Here is a 20,884-nt window from a genome sequence, read left to right on the forward strand (position 1 = left end):
TCATACCCTCGTTTTAAAAAACAACCCAAACATATTAATAAATGGAAATGGAATTGATTTTCCATTCCTACAATCTTATTCCAGCGTTCCAAACATACCTAATGAGATGGTGGCATTTTCATTCCATGAAGAAAGGTGAAAGAGATAAGGCACCGGCAGGAAGAAACAATGAAGAAAATTCACAAATTGGAAAGTATGGTCAGTTTATAGGGATGCATACCTTCTTTATCCACACAGAAATACTTACCAGACTAGGATAGTAGAATGCATTTGAATTTCCCCATATTATGGATAAATAGAAAAATCCAAGGCATAATGAAATGAATAGAATGATAATCCAACTTCCACCCTTCCCTGAATTATACAAGTTTGCTAGCCCCTTCAATCTCTTGTACATTTTTTGGAAATTTAATCCACTTATGAATATTGAGCCCAAATTCTAGCTTTCTCAAAGTCTCCCAAAAAGAGGATGGTGCAGTTCCTAAACAGCCATCCTTAGAAAAATTTAGTAACACCGAAAATGCAACTTTGGCAGGACTACAGCTTTACATCTTGTTATATAATAGCTCAAGGTAACAAAATGAAGATCTATGATATATTTTCAAGATGGAGCATATTCTTGAATTGCCGTTGCCAGCTTATTTCGATCCTCCTCTGACTTTGTCCTAATCAAGTAGGTGCGAGCTACAACGCTATCATTATTGCCACCATCATTTCCATTGATTTCACCCTACAAAAGGCAAGCAAAAATCAAACTCTATAGGGCACATAGTTAACAGATCTATAGACAAGTGCTTCAAGAAATTCACTAAAAAGCAGAAACTGCATAACCCATCCAAGATTTTTCCTCCTCACAACCGCCAACACGGTGGCCAAAATGTTGAATTATCTCACTTTCACATGGCACTCAAAACTGAAGTTGCCAATTTTGTTTCATTCAGCATAAACAGTTAAAATCCGAAGAAGATATGGAATCAAGCACCTTCCAATTAACCATTTTGGGCACCTAATTATTTCAGCATGTTTCTTTACCTTTCCTGTAGCTTAACCTAAGTACCAACTGAAGCATTTTTATGCCAATTTTTTTCAGCAGAGAAACAGACAAATGATATTTGATCCACAGATAGAGTTACAGGCACCATATGGTATTTCTAAGTAAGCTACAAGTAAACCACTCAAATATGGTTTTAAAGAAAATATATTTAGATTTAACATCTGTTACCGAAGTATGGAATATTGCAACAAGTGAGTTCTTTTGTGGATTTGTTTTGATGCCTGGATATAGCAAAGCATTGAGCAACACTCTTCCTACCTGCCATCAGTAAAAAAGGGAAAAACAAGAAAATCAAGTGAAGAAAATGTACAGGAGTTTTTATAATTAATTTTAGAATTAAGTCATATGTATTGTGCATTTATTTCCAAAGGAGAATACCATACCTGAAAATTTGAAAAGAAGAAACAGAGACCAATAAAAAACACCACTTGGTTTTCCAATACTACCAGTATAATCTAAATTATTTTTATTTCCTAAAGGAACTTATTTAAGTACCAAGAAGAAACACTGTCAATCAGTAATAGCTTGATGCAGAAACAAAGGGGAAAGAAGAAGGAACAAAAGAATAGGGTATATAAGAGACATTTTCTATCCAAGGGAGAACCAAAGTTACCTTTTGAATACAAAAGTAAGCAGCTGATGTTGAATTGTACCCATAAAAAAAAAAGGGAAGAGGGACAGAAAGTGTACCCACAAAAAAGTGAATTTAAAGAAAATATGAGAGGGAGAGACATGAATTTTAAAAAAATCATGAGACTGAGCAACCAATATTGTATTGTATCAACAACACAAAAAAATAATAATAATAAAATAAAGAGTCCATCTACAAGTTCACAAAATCCCTTCTTCAGCTAGCTCATCAACCTTCAGTAGACAAGGCAAATTCTTGTTCCCAATCAAGACATTAAAGTTGATTGAAACTTTTGTATGATCCTGATCTAGGTTTAAGATATCTTGGTATCAGGCCCTGCCCCCACCAATCCCACCATGGGACCAGGCACAGACCTGTCCCCTGACCCTCATAAACCTTGTCCATAATGACCAGATAAAATATGCCCATAAATGTCTTAACAATTTCAGCTGCCTTATCATGGCCTGGTCAAGCCTAAATCAGCCAGAACCAAGGGAAAACACAATCAACAAATGGATCTAAATGCCACAACTTCCTAGAGTAAAATTGTTTATTTAGGCAGGTCCAGTGCCTAGATATATTTTTCTTGTAACTTTGTTCCAATGCAAATATCCCTCAAGTTATTTGAACATGGCATTTAAGAACTTGAAAAGGATACAATAAAGGAAAATATAAATTTCAAATCGCCATTTTGCTCTGCTAACTTTTAAATTTAATACCCAAAAGATATGTCAGGAAAGGAAACATACATCATTTCGAACAACAATTGTTGGCCTAGATTCTTTTGTACCCTTGTCAATACCCTCTTTGCATTTTATTGAAAGCTGACCAGTGCCCTTATCTTTCCATGCATCTTTATCTGCAGGATCGGTTGACTGGACACATAAAAACGAGGAAACAAACAAACCAATGAGAAGGTGCAACAGATAACATGTTAAAAATCAGTAGATATGTATTATTCTCAACTCATTGAAGTTAAAAGAATGGCACAAATTGAGAGCACAACTAACATAACTGAGGTGCACATAATGACCGCCACTATCCAGAATCAGCATCATCATGACACTCAAATATGTAACATACATGTTGAATGAGATAGATGTGATATTTAGGGAGCAAAACATCCATTTGAGGGTCATGAGACTCACCTATTGCCCCTTATATAGATCCCAATAAAACTTTTAAGAGTGGCAAAAACAAAAAAGGTTAACTCTTAAACCAAGTATAATGGGAGATCACTGCAACACACTAAAGTACGGGCACACCCAGACAGGCACACATCATACATATCTACATATTTGTCTCAGTAGAAGAAGGTAGGATATGCCTGATGCAATGATACAATGAGGCAAATTCGAAGTTGTCAATACGTGTTGTTGACTGATAGTTGAAAGGGGTACATATGGCCCCTCTTTAAGGTTAAGGTAGTCATCTATCACAGAGAGAATCCGACCATTAGAGTTGCATCAGCATTAGTGGCACATGGGACATTAGTGGTTTGATTTCTAGGCTACAGTACTCCTTTGATTCCCTCATGACAAAAATCAACCTTTAGTATCACTTGCATATGAAGCATTTTTCCAACCCAGATCAATGTAGCAGGCAACATAGTAATTACAATGCAGCTACTACACTCCGTGAACAGAAATATCTATAGCAATGGGTTGTGATACTTGAATGAGATTACTTTTGGGATGTGAAAAATATAAAAAAACCAGGCGACAAGTAAATGTCCCAATTAATGACATGGCACTTGTGAGCACCCACATGCAATCTTGCCTATTATGTATATGCACAAATTCATAGCCAAACAACTTCCTACTTTCTAATGTTTACCATTCAAGCTCAGAGATATCTTGTGATAAATCTTGAAAGTAAAATAATTCCATCTTAAATATCATTGGGATTGCCAATGCATAATGACAGATGTGGACCTAGACAGAGGGGAATGAATGCTGAAAAAGGATTTATGTTAACTAGTCTCAAGTAGTTGGACTCAAATATTACGGCTTTGCTAAGTTTTATGCAAATATTTGTGACATGCAGGCATAAAGCAAAATAAGGAATTGACTTGTGCTGCCTCAAGGGAAAGCACAGAATTCACACAAACAAATACCTTAACATAGAGCTTGCATTTGACTTCATGTACTACAATGATTCCCTTCTCTTCAGTCTTTTTCAGAGATGGACTGCCAGGCTCCTTCGCATCATTTTCTGAGAATCCAGAAGTAGAAGTTCAATACTTAATTCCTTAAGAAAGAAAGTACCTAAGCAAACAAACACTCAAAGTCCATAACAGTATCAACATATTTCTCTCAGATTTCCACAATACAATGATTTAACTAGTTATGTCAGACATTTTGTATATGCCGTAGCAAGAATTGATCAAATCAATAAACTGAGCCAAACTTCAGTACTTCACATGCAATGATGTCCTAAAACAGAGATCCTCTAGTTGAAAAAACACAGAAGCAGGCAAGAAAAGAAACAAAATGCAAACATGATTCACTTTGCTATCTTAGCAGTTTAAGAGTTATGAAAGCGTCATGCTCCATTGCTTTATATTTCAGGGGAAAAAAATTAAAGAAAAAGAACATTTCACACTGGTAGTAAAAGAAACAAAATCAAAGCTTGAACTCATCCCACCTGCTTCTAATGGCTTTCCACAGCTCCACACCATGAACCTCCCTGACCTCTTGATTTCCTAACACCTTCCATCTATCCAAACATTTGTTTAATAACCTTCACAATTTGTCCCTCTTGTTATTAAATCTCCATAACCACTAGAAAAGCAGGACTTTATTTAGGCTAGAAAGCCTTCTGATGCCTACACCACCAACCTTTTTATCCAAGCATAACTATTTAATTAAATAGGTGAATATTCTTTCCCTCTATGTGATCATCCCCCAAAATGAAATCTCTTTTGATGTTTTCCAATCTAACTCACTCATGGAGTAAATCAGTAGACTCAAAGAATGTTTAATAAGAATCAATCTTCCTTCTTTTGACAGTATTGTTTCTTCCAATAATCAAATTCCTCTTAAAGTGTTTCTCCACCAAATCTCAAATTGCACCCTTTTTTTTGATAGGCAAACAAGGATACATATTAATGAAGAAAGCATTTGGCAAGACCGCAAACAGTACATACAATGTATAAAATTAACACCAAAAACAAAGAACACAAAAGACAGCCACCCTCTCCTTACATCGAACCCAACCAATCTATAAAGTGTATCATAGGCATAGAATGATTCTCAATGTGCACTCTAACCCAATTCAAAAAGATACACATAAAGGAAGACAGACTTGATTGCTTGATTCGACCATTCAACTCCCTTGAAAGGCCTCCTATTTTGTTCCCTTCATAACATCCAAAACAGATACGAGGGAGCAACCCTATGCTTTCTTCTTCTTCTTCTTCTTCTTGCCCATAAAAGAACCATGACAACTAAGAAAATTGCCTCTAACAGAAGAATGCACCACCCAAGCCACTCCAAACAAAGAGAAAATCAAATGCCATAGGATTATTACTTTGGAGCATTAGAGAAGTGATCAACTAATTCATCATCCCATTTACTCATGAAGCATCTATTCAGAATTCTTCAACCCCTCCCTTCTAAGTTGATCAAGAGTTGAATAGCTTCCCAAGAAAAGAAACCCACCTTCGTTGGCACCAACGGATTTCATACTGTGCTTGTGGTGACTCAGTTCCTTTCTGGTCTAAGGAAGCATAAAAAGATTTGACAGAGAACTTGCTTGCCTTGGTTTCATTCCAACCCAACCTGTCCTGTTCATTCCTTCAAATTAAAATTTTTGCAGCCTTTAGAAAAAGACCTCCACTCCTTCCAATAACCAATGATGGAACTGTCTGTGATAGCGGAGGCTCCATCGGCCCCCTCCCTAACCTGCTCCCACATTTGCTATCCAAGAGTTTTTATCAATGGCTTTTCCAAAGAACTTTCACCACACCTTGTCTTTCAATGTCCAACTTACAAATGATCCTGCTATTGGTGCTATTGAGCATTGAATCTAATGCCTCATTTCAATTACGATTGCATTTAAGATTTGTCTGCCATCCACAAAAGCTTCTTTGTGTACTTCTCCACCACCTTTTTGAGTCAGTTAGCCAAAACTTTAGCCAAGAGCTCATACAACCTCCTATCAAATCTCAAATGTCTTAACATAGTTTTAAAAAGTGCAAGGTGCACCTAAGGTGCAAAACGCTCCTATGGCTTAGGCGTAAGGAGCAATAGAAGGTGAGTGCCTAAGTGAAATGAAATACTACTTATGATCAATATCAAATATGATCTACAATCCAATCCAATCAACGAAAAATTTAAGATTCCAAACATTTAAAAGAGCCATTGAACAAAATAAGTAATTAAATTGTATACATTTCAATATGCTGTTAGAAATTTAGTAGATTAGGAGTGCTTCTCCAACAAGGCACATGTATTAGCAAGCTAGGGAGTGGTCGTGCCTTTCACAATATGAGTCTCAATTGATCTTCACTAGTCTCATAGAAAAGAAAAATATCACATGCCAAGAAGAGAGGAAATTCCATCCTTTTCTCTCCCCTATCCCTAACCTTGAACCCATTGATAAATCCCTTTTGTGAACACCATTGAAATGAAACAACTATGAATCTTCACAACCAAAACAAAAAGGTAATGAAAGAGTGGACCACCTAACCTAATCACTTGGAAGACTAGAAGAAACCTGTAGGTGTTTCATTCACCAAAATTGAAAATCTCATTAGCATAAATGCAAAATTTAATCCATTCCACCCATGTTTTGCTCAAATCCCATTTTTTCCATTATTGAAAGGATAGATTTCTAGCTAACATGATCATAGGCTTTCTTTATCTCCAATTTGCACACTAAGACTACTAAAGAACTTGTTCTAGAGTTAATAGCCTCATTGTCCATCAAAATTGATAATTGTACCATATAAATTTTTATTTATTTTTAATCCATTCTACCCTTTGTTTGCTCAAATCCCATTTTCTCCACTATTAAAAGAAGGAATTTCTAGTTTACATGATCATAGGATTTCATTATGTCAAATTTGCACACTTGGGCCATTTAAGAATTCGTTGTTCCATAGCCAATAGCCTCATTAGCTATCAAAAAAGAATAAAAAAATTTGCCTACCCTCCAAAAAGTATTTTGAGACTCTGATACCATCCTACCTATTATTAGGTTCTTAAGCCTGTTTACTAAAACTTTTGCATAGATCTTGTAAGGCCTTTTCACCAAAGTGATAGACCTAAATCCCTTTCTAGAAAGAAGTGTTAAAAAAAGTAGCATCATGAGTTTTTTCAAAAGAGCCATTCACATGAAATTCCCTAACAAACTCCATTCCTCCTTCCTAATAGTAGCCAAACACTTCGACCACAACATCGTTAAAAACCCATCAAGGCCAGGTGTTGTATCTCCCCCAAAATGTAAAAAAGCAACCAACACCTCCACAATGCCAAAAGGTTTTTCAAGCCCTTCTCTATCCACCCTATTGATGGAATTGAAAAAATATCCCTCAATGTCTGATCTCCTAAACTAAGGATCTTCAAATAAAAATTGAAAGAACAACTTTTTAACTTTTTGTCTTTGCTTAACCACAACTAGTTCACCTTTATTTGGCTAATAAAGTTTCCTCTCCAATGCACATCAGCCATTTGATGAAAGAACTTTGTATTCTTATCTCCTTTCTTAAGCAATAAAGCTCTTGATTTTTGTCTCCAAGAGATTTCTTCCAAAATCACAAGGAGATTATACTCATCCCTAAACACCCTTTGATTCTCCTTCTCCCCCTCAAACAAAGCCCTTTCCCTCTCTTTAATGTCATAAAATGTGATCTCTTCCAATACTGCCTCTTTTCACAAAGACACATTACCAAAAATCTTCTTGTTCCAACATTTTAAGTCTTCTTTCAAAGCTCCCAATTTTTTAGACCAGCACAAGGCTTGGACAACCCTTGACATCACAGTTTTGCCATCAAGAGTTAACCAAATCCCCAAAGCCCTCAATTTTCAACTGGATATTTCAAATGACAGAGATCTTTTGCAAGGATTTTAGAGGAGAAAAAGAAAAAATCTTATAGGTGCACTGAACCCTTACACATGGGAGAAGTACTTGTTAGAATAGGAGAAGATAAAAATTCTGAAGTTCTAAATGCAAGCATATTAATGTGAGGTGCTTGTAGAACTGAAGTTAACTAAAATGAGAAAAATAGACAGTATCTGTATACAGATGCTCCATGAAGACTCCCAAACTTTTCCTAAAGTTCCAGCTGAAATTCAAGTTCAATTTCAGTTTTTAGTTCCTGGTCATAAGAGGATTTCTTCACCAGAAAAGTTTAAAATGTGAGTACAACCCCTTAATACTAGAAGTCAAAACCAAAGCAGAAAGCTCAAAACTCATGTTGTTCATTCATTATCCCACCAAGGCTCTCTCCAATAGTGTTCTAACAAAAGTTGCAAATAAAATAAAATTATTTACTTTAAATGCACTGTAGTTGGCAAGTCAAAGTACAAAATTTGCTTAAATGCTCTTCAACTAGTAGGCCACTCTAATATACTTATCAAGTGGTTGAGGAAGATAACTAGAGGTAGAGACCTCAAAAGCAAGAGAGAGCCATTCAATTATTAGAAAAAACAACACATATGTACATATACAACCACTGACACACTCATTTACCTGATCCTATCTAACAAGAGCACTTTCTTAGATTGTAATTGGCGTGTGCCCCCCCATGCACTTCAATATTGATGAAAATGGTGACAAAAGGAGAATATGCATGCCCTGAATCAAAAGCAAACAAAGGGAAAAGAAAAAGGAATGGTTGAATGCATCTGTAGTATTTGTAACTACCTACCTACCCAATTTAAGCCAATCAATGAAAGCATAGAGCCTCTCACTTCCATACTTCAGAAGATTCAGCATTTTAAAATGATCAACTAACTAGCATGCTGCCCTTGGGGCCTGGTTCAAGCACCAAGGGATTGGGTTTGGGATGTTAAGAGGTTCCAAGTTCAATACCCAGAAGGGGAAAAATTTACTAAAAGAAAACTAAATGGCTTACTCGAAAATGCATTGACCATGTTTGGAATAATTATGCATACAAAAAATTCAACACTATCTATACTACTACAGAAAGTGAAAAGGCATTCCTACTCTTTTGGACAGAAACCATGCCAAGTTTCCAAGCTGCTACTGGAGAAAAAATGTTTCGATTTCTTTGGGCAGCAAGCTTACACATTTGAGACTTACCAAAAAATAAAACCATGATGAACAAGAAGACCTCACACATGACTACCACAGAAGAAGAAACAGTCTTCCTACTTCTTTGGGCAACAAACATACCATATTTACAACTTTCCAACATAACCCTTGATGAAGGATAATATCTCACCTACATGAAAGGCAATGATGTGAAAGTTTCATTAGTTGGTAACACACACCTAAATCTCCTATTAACTCTCCTGCATTTCTAAAATATATGGAAAAAACTTGGTGCATGGGGCATGTCTGGGCTGCTAGTGGAGATGAAATTGAACACTAGTGAAGATGCATGTAAAAATGCAAAAGAAGATTATACTAAACAGTGTAAAAAGATTTTCGTTAATTAAGAATGAAGAATAGTAAAAGTTTTGTTGTCTCACCACCATCAGCATCCTCTGAAGCATCATGACTTATGGGGACTGAACTTTGGCTTCCTACAACAAAATGAAAAGACTGGGTTTCAGAATTCCCATCAATCTCATGACAGCAATATGAGGACATTATCTCAGCTCAACACTCAAATTACATAGTCAATAAAACATAATAAATCCATGTCCAGATAAAGCTATACAAAATTAAGTTTTCAATCAAGTCTTTTGCAACATAATCTGTAAAATATGAACTTTTCATAAGAACAGGATAAAAATGAATTCAATTACCAATAAGAAAATCAACTCATGGAAAGACTAACAACCATATGACTAGGAACCAGGCAAATGTAATATAGACTAATGAGTTGATAAGAAGATCTCAAACTCAATGTAAGTTTGATAGGAACCAAGACTGGTATACACATTTGCTTTCTAGAGCACATAGTTACTCTTGCATTTGATCAGATTTATGTATTGGATTGTGTTATGGGGGTCCTATTTATTTCATGGCCTAAAAAAATGAATTTCTATCAGAATACAAAAAATTCCAAAGCATGTATATAGAGACACATGCAACTCACCCCAAAATTGTGGATGTAGAGGAAGATGAGTGGCAACAATATTTTTTGATAGGCAAGATGAGTGGCAGGTGGCAACAATATAAAACTCACACACACACACACACACACAAAAGAGATGCATTCTTGAGAAGCTATAGGGAGCACCACCTGAACAACAAGATGAGAGATCCTTAAAATTTTTCATATGCAAAGCTGGATAACAACATGACTAGAGAGAACCACGTTTTTTCAATTTGAAGGAGACCAAGCAGAAGCCATCGCTTTAGATAAAATTGAAAGGCAATAGGGGCCCAAGAACACATACATACACAACATGAGGATGTTCATTCTAACACATTATGCACATGTAAGTGCATATATAACACATTATGTACATGTAAGTGTATATTTAACTCTATGTGTGTGTGTGTGTGTGCGCGCGTACATATGTATATTATTTTTTTTTTATTTTTTTTGATCAATAAGTATAAGATTGTATTGCAAAGAGGCGCTAAAGAAGCGACCCACCAAATTACACTATAAAGGGACTTACCCCCTTACAAAAGGGCCCAAACATCAAAGGACAAGGTAGAACAAAAAAACCCCTCCCTTAACGCATACACACCCAATCTATATAATCTATTAAGGTCGAAGGACCATCTTTTATCCACACTTTGGATTCCGACCACAAAAAATACACAAAAGATGCTTTCAGCCTTTGAATGGACAGCTCACTATCCTCAAAAGCAATTGAATTTCTAGCCTTCCAAATAACCCAAAACAAGCATAACGGTCCCAATTGCCATGCCACCTTCCTTTTCTTTCCCACAAAAGACCCCCTCCACCCTAAAAGGGTTTCCTTGACCGACCGGGGGAAAACCCAAGAAACACCAAAAAAGGAAAGGAACACCATCCAAACTTCCCTCGTTTTTTCACAATGTATAAGAAGGTGATCAATTGTCTCCTCACTCTTATGGCAAAGAAAACATCTATTTGCCATAACCCAACCTCTCTTTTGCAAGCAATCCAAGGTTAGAACTCTCCCCCAAGAAGCCTCCCACGCGAAAAAGCTCAATTTGGGCTGCACGCAAGAGTTCCATATAATTTTTGAAGGGAAAAGAGCAAGAGACCCCGGCTGCATAGTTCTATACAAAGATTTCACCGAAAAGTCCCCATTCTTTGATGCCATCCACTTCACCTTATCCTCCTCCTCCCCCCTAACCTTCTTCCCCTCCAAGCAACAAAATAGTCTTTCCACTTCTTCCAACTCCCAATCGTTGAAAGGTCTATTGAAACAAGGGTTCCAACTTTCCCCCCATTCCCCCTCAGCTGTCCACACTTCATTTACTCACGCCTCTTTGTTCGAAGCCAAAGCAAATAACGAAGGAAAAGCCTCGCTCAAAGGGATGGTTTCACACCATTTATCTTTCCAAAACTTCACTTTCTCACCATCACCCACCACAAAGCCAACAAAAGGGGTCACATGATGTCCCATTTTACTTATTGCCTTCCACAACCCACACCCGTAGGCCTCCCTAGACTCACAAGATCTCCACCCTCCTCTTTCCTCCCCGTATTTCCCTCTGATCACTTGGTTCCACAGAGCCTTTCTTTCATTTGCAAAGCGCCACACCCATTTGCCAAGGAGAGCCTTATTGAAGGCCCCAAGATTCTTAACCCCCAACCCTCCACTTCTTTTGTCTAAACAAACAATTGACCACTTAACTAAATGTGGTTTTTGCACTAGAGCCCCGCCACCCCACAAAAAGTCCCTTTGTATCTTCTCCAATCTGATTCTAACCACTCTAGGCATCTGGAAAAGCGACATAAAGTAAACCGGTAAATTTGCCAATGTACTCCGCACTAGAGTAATCCTCCCCCCTTTTGAAATGTATTGACGCTTCCACATAGCCAATTTCTTTCTGAATCTTACTTCTATTCCATCCCACGCTGCAACACTTTTAAACGGGGCACCTAACGGCATTCCCAAATAAGTGGTAGGCAGTTTTCCCACCCTAAAACCAAACTCATCAGCCAACTCATCCACATTCTCAACTCTACCAACCGGAATCAGCTCACTTTTCTCCAGATTTACTCTTAACCCTGACATTGCCTCAAACCACATTAACAACCAGCCCATATACAATAACTGATCCTCCTTTGCTTCACAAAAAATTAGCGTATCATCAGCAAACAACAAATGTGATATCTGGACCCCTTCGCCTCTTCTTCCCCCAATCAAACAAGGCGCCAAAAACCCCCCAGCTACTGCCCTCTTTATCAAAACGCTGAAGGCCTCCATCACCACTACAAAAAGGTACGGCGACAAGGGGTCTCCTTGCCTTAACCCCCTTGAACTTTGGAAAAAACCCGTAGGACTTCCATTCACCATAGCTGAGTACCTAACAGTGGATAGACACCACTTTATCCACCTGCACCATCTTTCCCCAAACCCCATCTTCTCCATCACCGCTAAAAGAAAATCCCAATCCACGTGGTCATAGGCTTTCTCAATGTCTAATTTATAGAGAATCGCCCCTCTATTACTTTTCACAATGGAGTCAATTGCCTCATTAGCAACCAGCACTGCGTCCATAATCTGCCGTCCCTCCACGAAAGCATTTTGGGCCGTTGAGATGACCTTTGCTAAGACACCCTTCATTCTATTAGCCAAGACCTTAGCTAGCCACTTATATAACCCTCCCACCAAGCTAATTGGTCTAAAATCCTTCAAGTCCTCTGCCCCCCCTTTCTTAGGTATCAACACTATATATGTATATTATAAATAGCTATTAAGGTAAGAGAATTAAAAAAAATGATCATTTATAGCTTGAACATCATTCCAGTCTAAATTATAGTCTACTTTAAACGTGATATTCTCCATGATAAATTATTTGAATAATAGTATAATGATACGCATTATTATCATGCACTAAATAATAACATTTAGAAAACAATAATTGAATTGATTAACAAAAGATATTTTACACCAACAATATCATTTTTAAAGCTACAATGTTTTTAAGCATCAAAATAGTAAGTTAACCCTAAAATGGGTCAAAGGAAGGTCACCTAACAAAATTTCTGGATAGTTAACATGGTTTTTTACTTTACCATGTAGGTAAGAATATATTTTTTTTTGATAGGCAACAGCAGATTGTAGGTAAGAATATTTTTGTCTTCTAAACAATTTTTTTTTTTTTTTTACAAGACATTCAAACCTTGATATGCTTAAAACAGTTTTTCTCCTGGAGTAGTCATCGATTCCATTTCAATCAACATTAATTATTCCAGCAGGGGTAGAATATGATGGTATTGGATTAATCAGTGCTTTGTTTCAGGCTACTGCAGAAAAAATGTAAATGATGAAATCTAGGACATTAACTGATGATTATATTTCTCTTCTCAGCCTATAAAAGAAATGAAGGGTAAAAAATGTTTCTTCAGGGAAACAAAGCGATCGAGCACAAAGGTTAAATCTCAAAAAAGGCAAGAGTTAAACATCACATATGCAAAAATTCACAAAAATTGGAAGAACTGAAGGGAATGACTAAATGTGCCAACATTTCACCCAATAGAAAGTGAGGCTTTGTGTTCATTCAGGCCAAGCCCAAAAATGATGGAAATGACAGTGTTTCTTAAGTTCATTTCTATCTTGTAGATTATTATATAAATGATAAATTCTTACTGAAACTCTTTTTAAATAAGAAATGACATTCACAAGGATTCTAGTTATGCCTTTTGAATTCCTACACACACACACACACACATACATATATATATTCTACTTTCCCCACATTGTATTCCCTAGCTTCATCAAACAATGCTTGGGTTGTGGATGTTCAGGAGGTGATGGGTGAGAGGGGTCATTAGAACATTCACTTATTCTGATAATTTCATGAATGGGAGTTGAAAAGGTGTAGAGTCTCTTTTCAAGGCTTCAAGAGGAAGGGGTGTCAATGAATTGTAAGGATAGCTTAGTTTGGAGAGGCTCCAAGGATGGTAAGTTCTTAGTTAAATCTTTTTATTCCTCTTTGGGCTTGAAGATGGTGTTATCTTTCCTATAAAAGAGGTCGGGTTTCGTTGGTACCCATAAAAGTGGGTTTTGTCACGTAGGAAGCATTTTGAAGTAAGAATCTTACTTTAGATCAGCTAAAAAGAAAAGATTGGCCTTTGGTAAACGATGCATCCTTTGCAAAAGTGTATAAGAATTACCTAATCATATTCTTTTACATTGTTAAACAACAAGGAGTCTTTGGCATTTCATTCTCTCTCTTTTGGGTACCGCTTGGGTGAATCCTTCTCAAGTGAGAGATACCTTATCAGTTGGAATGAGTTTTGTGGGCAAAATGTGGAGAAAGGTGTGGAGGTTTGTGCCACTCTATTTGTTTCAGATTATTTGCAGGAGAACAATTGTAGGAGCGAACAATTCAAGTTCTAAAAAACTTCTTTCATATGTGTATTTCTCCTTTAGTATAGAAATTCATTTAATACAAGATATTTGTCTATGTAAGATTTCACTGACTAATGGGACTATTGTTCACACCAAGGGTTGGTTTGTTCTTTTTCTTTTTGCCTTCGAATGCTCTTTGTATACTTCCTAAGTAGGTGGGCTAAGTCCCTTTTTTAAAACTTTAGGCACTTAATAAATTTATCTTTGCCTATCAAAAAGAAGGGAACAAGAAAAGAGGGAGAGTGGATGGATTTCTCTCACCTATTATTAGCAAATAACACTTCACTATATCATGAAGCTACTTTGAGGAACTAGAAGCAGGTGCTAATATGTTTTGAACTAGTGTCAAGTTTGAAAATCAATTTATAGAAGAGTGAATTCGTTCATGTTGGTGAGATAGAGACTAATGGATTAGCATGCATGTTTGGTTATAAGGTTGGTTGTCTTTGTTTTACACACCTTAGTTTGCCTCCACACACTATAGCACTGTCTCGTAGATCTTGTGCTAGATGGGATTTGGTTAAGGAAATATTTAAAAGATATTAACCTCTTGGAAGAAGCAGTATTTGTTGAAAGGAGGAGACTATCCCTAATTTAGAGCAACTTTCAAGCCTCCCAATTTATTTTAAGTTTTTATTTGTAATTCTTAGAAAAATGAAGATAAAATTGGAAAGGTTGTAGAGAGATTTCTAATAGCAAAATCCCTTAAGAGGAAATGCATCTTAGGAAGTAAGTGATGTTTTGCAAGGATAATAGAAATGGAGGGTTGAGAATAGATAGTTGGATATTCTATATAATGCAAAAAAGCAACTCAATATGGAGATATACTCATGAGTAGAGGTGGAGCCACTTGGAACCAAAAGAGGGCACTCATGTAGCCCCATCCACCAGACTCACCCCACCACCTAGAATGATGGATGGTGCATTAAAGACGTGGGAGAGGTTTTATGGAAAGACATTAAAAGGGGATGGGAAGAATTCACCCTCAAAACTTCAATAGTTTTAAGTGCCTAGAAGGTCTTAATGAGACCTCAAGAAATTTCAGAAATGTTAAAAGTGACACATTTGTGGGAGACAAAAGTAGATGGAAACCGTTGGTTCTTTCATTTTTGAAGGCAACATTGTGAAACGAGGAGGTGCATTAGTTTTTTGAACTCATAAATCTTAAGCATCAATCATCTTATGAGGAGAGGGTGGGACACTGATCAGCAGGCATAGCCTTAAGTGAAAAATCAGTTAATCACATCCTAATTCACTACAGTAGAACTAGAAAATTGTAGGATGTGTTGCTTGTAATTTTTTGACTACATAAGGTCTTTCCTATCTAAGTCAAAGACCTTTTATTAGGTTGGGCAATTTGATTGTTAGACAAGTGGTAGAAGAAGGTTTGGCAATTGTCTATCTTTTGTTTGTTTTGGCACATCTAAAAAGAGTATAATGATCAAATATTTTAAATAAAGTGCATTCAGACCAAAAGCTAAACAAGATTTTCATTAGATCCCTTTAGGAATGGTCTAGAGTTCTGTTAAAAATGGAAAACAATACATTGTTAGAGATCATTGATCGTCTAAACTATGGATAGCCAGTTTTGGCTCTGTTGTTCCTTTGTGAGGAGATTGGTTTTCCTGTTCCTAAGTCTCTTGTGGACGCCACGTGTATGTAGGGTGCATCTTCTTTTTGTTAGGAGCCTTCCATTCAAATTTTTGTTCATCAATAAAATAAAAAAGATAAGTCACCATGTACGATAAGCTCAAGTGTGGGATTGACCTTGGGTATTATGAAATTTTGAATGTGGTAGACCTAAGAGCCAATAAAAATTCAAGTCATATTAACCCATGGTGCCGCCTATCTCTACCTCCAAGGTTTTATCATATAATCTTCCTTCAATTCACCCATTTAGACACTAACTATTAGGCTTATCTTATGATATAACTGTAAAGCACCTATTTAGACACCAAAACAATGTTTTGGACTTTGAACAACCAAACCATAGATGAAAGTTACTTCCCGGTGATATCACACTACCCAACCACTAAGTTTGCCAAACATCAATAACTGTAAAGCACCTATTTAGACACCAAAACAATGTTTTTGAACTTTGAACAATCAAACCATAGATGAATATGTTCCCTGTAATATCAAACTACCCAACCACTAAGTCATGCCAAAATTTCCCTGTGATATCTATCTATATATAGATGAAAACTTCATAAAAAGTTCAAAAATAGGATTTTAACGTCATTAGATAAGCAAGATGAAAAGATTAAGAAGCTTTAAATGATAAAACAATTTTTTAACACGTTTCATGAAAAAGTTAAGATTGAACTTGCTGGAGCAGGGGTCCATTTTTTATTTTGCATGTGGTCATAGAATGAAAAGGCAGTAACATCAGTAGGCATAGGTTGATCGTTCTCAAAGGTCATTTTCATAGAAAGTGAAGCAAATAACACGTTATCTTTGATTATACAATACTAAAAACATGAGCTCAAAGTTGCCCAAAAAAGACCTACCAAAAAAGATAGGGGTTTTGCTGCTGGGGAGCGCTCCAGAACTCCAAGAAGTTGTGAAGATTGAAGTAGTATTGGCCGGGGCAAAACTAGTTTTCTCCTGAAATAATTTCCCCCCTATATTATTTGTTTCAGGCACCAGCTTTTTTTCAGCAGTTCCCAATGCAGACAAACTTTCTCCTTTAACAGCATTTGCTTTGATCCAGTTGACAACATCACTAAATTTCTCCTGTGACAGAGGCAGAAGTTGGGGAAAAAAAGTAAATAAAGCATTTTGTCATGCATTTACAGGAATCAGACTCCAACCCCATTCATTTTGTGAAATGAAATATGAGTTGAAAATCCATGATTAATGGCCACTGATTATATGGAAAGTATTTACACCATATAGTGGAAAAGAAATCTCAGTTTCTGAAGCATTCCATTTCATATTCTAAATCACAGGCCCACAACCACTCGTCAACAAACCCTAAAAGAAATTTGATGAGTGGTGTTGTTGAAGACAGGTCTCTGTCCATGTTGCTACAACCAAATTCTGCTTTATGGTGCAAAGACATAGTAAATTAATGCAATATGAAATCTATTCCATCTATTCATTTTCAGGTGCTGGATGGAAGAAGTGGCCAAAGGACATATGACTAGATATTCAATTAACACCTACATGAATGGAAACCATGCCATTTATTGGAAAGAGACTTTACAGCCTATGCAAATAATCATTAATTGCAAAAAGGAAATAACAGAAATTGGAACTGGAGATGTAGACTTCATGCAATTCTCTTAATGAAGATAAATTTATTTATAATTCAAAATAAAAGATAGTTATAAAAGAAACAATACTGGAACTCAGTTGCATATGTGCATATATGTGCATGTACAGAAATCATTAAATACTAATGAAATCAGTTAACTTCTCAACAGGCCAGTGAAACCATTTTTATATTCAAGTAATTATGTTATACTAGAGATAAAAATGATCTTTTAAATTGGTTGAGAGGTGTTGATATTTACCATAATGTTTGAAGCATGAGTTAGGTAATCTTGAACCCCATCTTCCCAAAGTTCATCAGGGTGATTCTGTAATTGTGTTTGCACCCAACTGTTCACAAAAATAAAAATTTTAAAAAATAAATAAAACAAACACATACATTAACATGGAAAACCTAAAGATTATTCTACAAAGGTCCAAAAATATAAGACAATACAGGGCTATATCATAGCTGTCAACTCATATTGTATCATGTATTGTTTTACTATCTTTCTTCGTGAGTTTATACATATTTATATATACATATATTGAGGCCCAGTTCAAGTGGCAATATGATGGGTGAGGATGTGGGAGGTTCTAGGTTCAAGTGTCAACAGGGAGAAAAAGAAAAAGAATTATATAACAACATACATATTACAATAACAAAATATAAGTAACATATAACTAATTTCCTAAAAGATAAAAACGTTAAAAGAGATAATGAACATCTATTAATAGTGGACATATGAAAAAATTCCAAACTAGAGTTTGGACAAAATTAGCTTAACAAAATATAGCATTTCAGCATCTAGATTTTTCATAAATTCTTAAATAAGTTTTTTTAATTTTCAATAATAACTTCCACTTTGAGTTAAAGCCAGTCATACATATTTCTGTGGATTGTTGATATGTATGTGCTTATATGTCATCTTCAAAGTTCTGACTTCTCAAATCATCGTCATTCCCTCCCTCAAAGAAGGAATAACAAGAAATAACTAACATATAAAGCAAAAATTTTATTCAACATATTTTCAAGGTCAACAGTCAAATTATTCCAATAATACCTCGCTCAACATTTATTCTAGCAATAATTACATTTAAGCTTCAAATAATGCCACATATATATCATATTTGGGCAGGATCATTCTATCTTGTCCTTTCCTTTTTGCCATCCATTCCTAAATCTTAGAATACATTTTAAGCAAATAATATAATAGTTTTTTGGAGAAAAACATAACGAAAAAAAAAAAATCTTTTGGAACTAATAAACAGAGTAAAAGGTGGTGTTTACATCATATATAACATGTATAGGAAAATGGCCTTGAGATGAAATGCATGTAGGTGATGCGTATCATTTTTCATAAAAATAAAAAAGGTGTTATACAGTATCATGCATTATGACTTTTGATAGTTGTGCCATACAGATAAGCGGCATGGCCAGAAACTTGTGGCTACAATTCTTATAACCGAGTTTAGAAACACAATAGCAAAGTAGATACCATATTGGAATGTGGTATTGTTTCAAGTCATTGGATATACACACACTAAACATCTTGATAAACTAAACATTGAAGATTGTATCATAACAAATCCTTAGGTTCATAATAGCAAGAAAAAATGTAAAACAATTACATAGTACATGATGAAAGCACCGCTACTATGGTGAATAAAAGAGAGACCTCACGAATTGGGTATTCAGAGCTCTCACATGCTGTCGAGATGATTCAGCCCGGTGCACATCTAATGGGGGTGTTGTCATCACTGGTTGCTGGGAAGGTTCTGCCCTGTGAAAATCAAAAGGGGATCCTGCCATTATTCTTTTACTCTGTAACTGCATCATCATAGGAAAAACAATAAATGAGTCTCCACACCATGACCATCATACAAAGAAACAGAAAAGAAAATCCAAAATCTCTGCAATGCAGTAGCTATCCTTCACTGAAGACAGCCTCCCTTATTTAAAATGATCAGAAATGATGATTCGGTACTTTATTTTCCCTTTCAGAATTTTTTTTATATTAAGGGTTTCTTTCTCCTGGAATCATACATAGGTTAACCACTAGGTAGACTTCTTCTTAGCTATGAGAGGAGCTGCTACTTCAGAATTTTTTCTGGGAGATTTCTCAGTAGGAAGTCGGTAGCTCATTTGATAGTAACGTTATCATTTAATATCAATAAAAAAACAAATAAAAGAAGATTCTCTTAAGAAGAATCAATCATCTCCATGGTATGATAGATTTCTTCCAGCAACCAAAGTTTTCTTTTTCTTTTGCAAATCTTTTGGGTCATATTGAGGATAGCCATCAACATTGTCTTGCGGGTCTGTAGTGACAATAACTAAAGCAGTCAGAAGATTTATTTGATTATACCATTCCGCACAAAATATGTAGTCTGTACCACATAACCTTGAAAACAAATCCAACCACAGCATAATCAACCACTCAAGGCACCCCCAGTACTAAAAAGTAAATAAAGAAATTTAAAAAATAAAAAATAAAAAAATCCCACAAATTTACACTTAAAAATAAATACTTTAACAAATCCAAAAACACGTTCCATTCAAAAATGCTAAACAAAGGGGGCAAAAAGCAATAGGAAAAAAAAAAAAAAAAACAACAACAACAATTGTCACGCTTGACAATGTCATTGTCAAAATCAAATATCAAGAATTCCCAGTTTGGTCTCCAAAAAAGCTGAAGAAAACATTTCTGAAGTATTGATTGGTCACTAAACACTAACACTAAAAATTTAAAAAAAAAAACCCAAATTAACCCTCCCCCAAAATAAATAAATAAATTAAAAAAAAAAAAACAAAGTCATCTCAACTCAACCCAATCAAATTTTCTATTCCTTCGCTTTCAAATTTCCACTGCTTTCTCAGCAACTAAACAGAAAAAAAAAAAAAAAAAAAAAAAAAAAAAAAAAACTTGAGCACACAAAAATTGAACGACACAGGAAAACGAGGGGGGAAACCACAACACTAGGGGTTCGATCATTTAAAAAAACAAAACAAAAAACCAAAAATACAATTAGAAGAAGAAAAAAAAAACACTCACGGCCGAATCGTTGGCGTCGGTGGCCGAATCCGATACGCCGAATCGTATCGCTCCTTTCATGACTCTGTTTGTTTCGGATGGGAGGAGAGAGCGAAACAAAGGGAGAAAGTGTGAGCGCGAGAGAGTAGAAATAGGGTTTGCGCTGCGTTCAGGTGAGCACCGGAGAATATTATCAGTGGAGAATTGAAATGGGCCTATAGGAGCCGTTGGATGAAGTGGGGAC

General features: G+C 35.9%; 1 protein-coding gene across 1 annotated transcript; it reads right to left on the reverse strand.

Moving 5' to 3' along the window:
• Positions 1-257: 257 nt before the first annotated feature.
• On the reverse strand, positions 258-20,833 carry LOC117933753. The gene is made up of 9 exons (XM_034855276.1): positions 20,662-20,833; positions 19,285-19,436; positions 17,869-17,956; positions 16,861-17,086; positions 9,347-9,400; positions 3,802-3,899; positions 2,435-2,560; positions 1,223-1,312; positions 258-730 (listed from the first exon to the last, which is right to left on the reverse strand). Exons 1-9 carry the CDS (start codon positions 20,719-20,721, stop codon positions 602-604), a joined length of 1,023 nt encoding a protein of 340 aa, XP_034711167.1. The 5' UTR covers positions 20,722-20,833; the 3' UTR covers positions 258-601.
• Between the last annotated feature and the right edge of the window lie 51 nt (positions 20,834-20,884).

This window comes from Vitis riparia, chromosome 2 (assembly GCF_004353265.1).
Source record: "Vitis riparia cultivar Riparia Gloire de Montpellier isolate 1030 chromosome 2, EGFV_Vit.rip_1.0, whole genome shotgun sequence".
Taxonomy (NCBI): domain Eukaryota; kingdom Viridiplantae; phylum Streptophyta; class Magnoliopsida; order Vitales; family Vitaceae; genus Vitis; species Vitis riparia.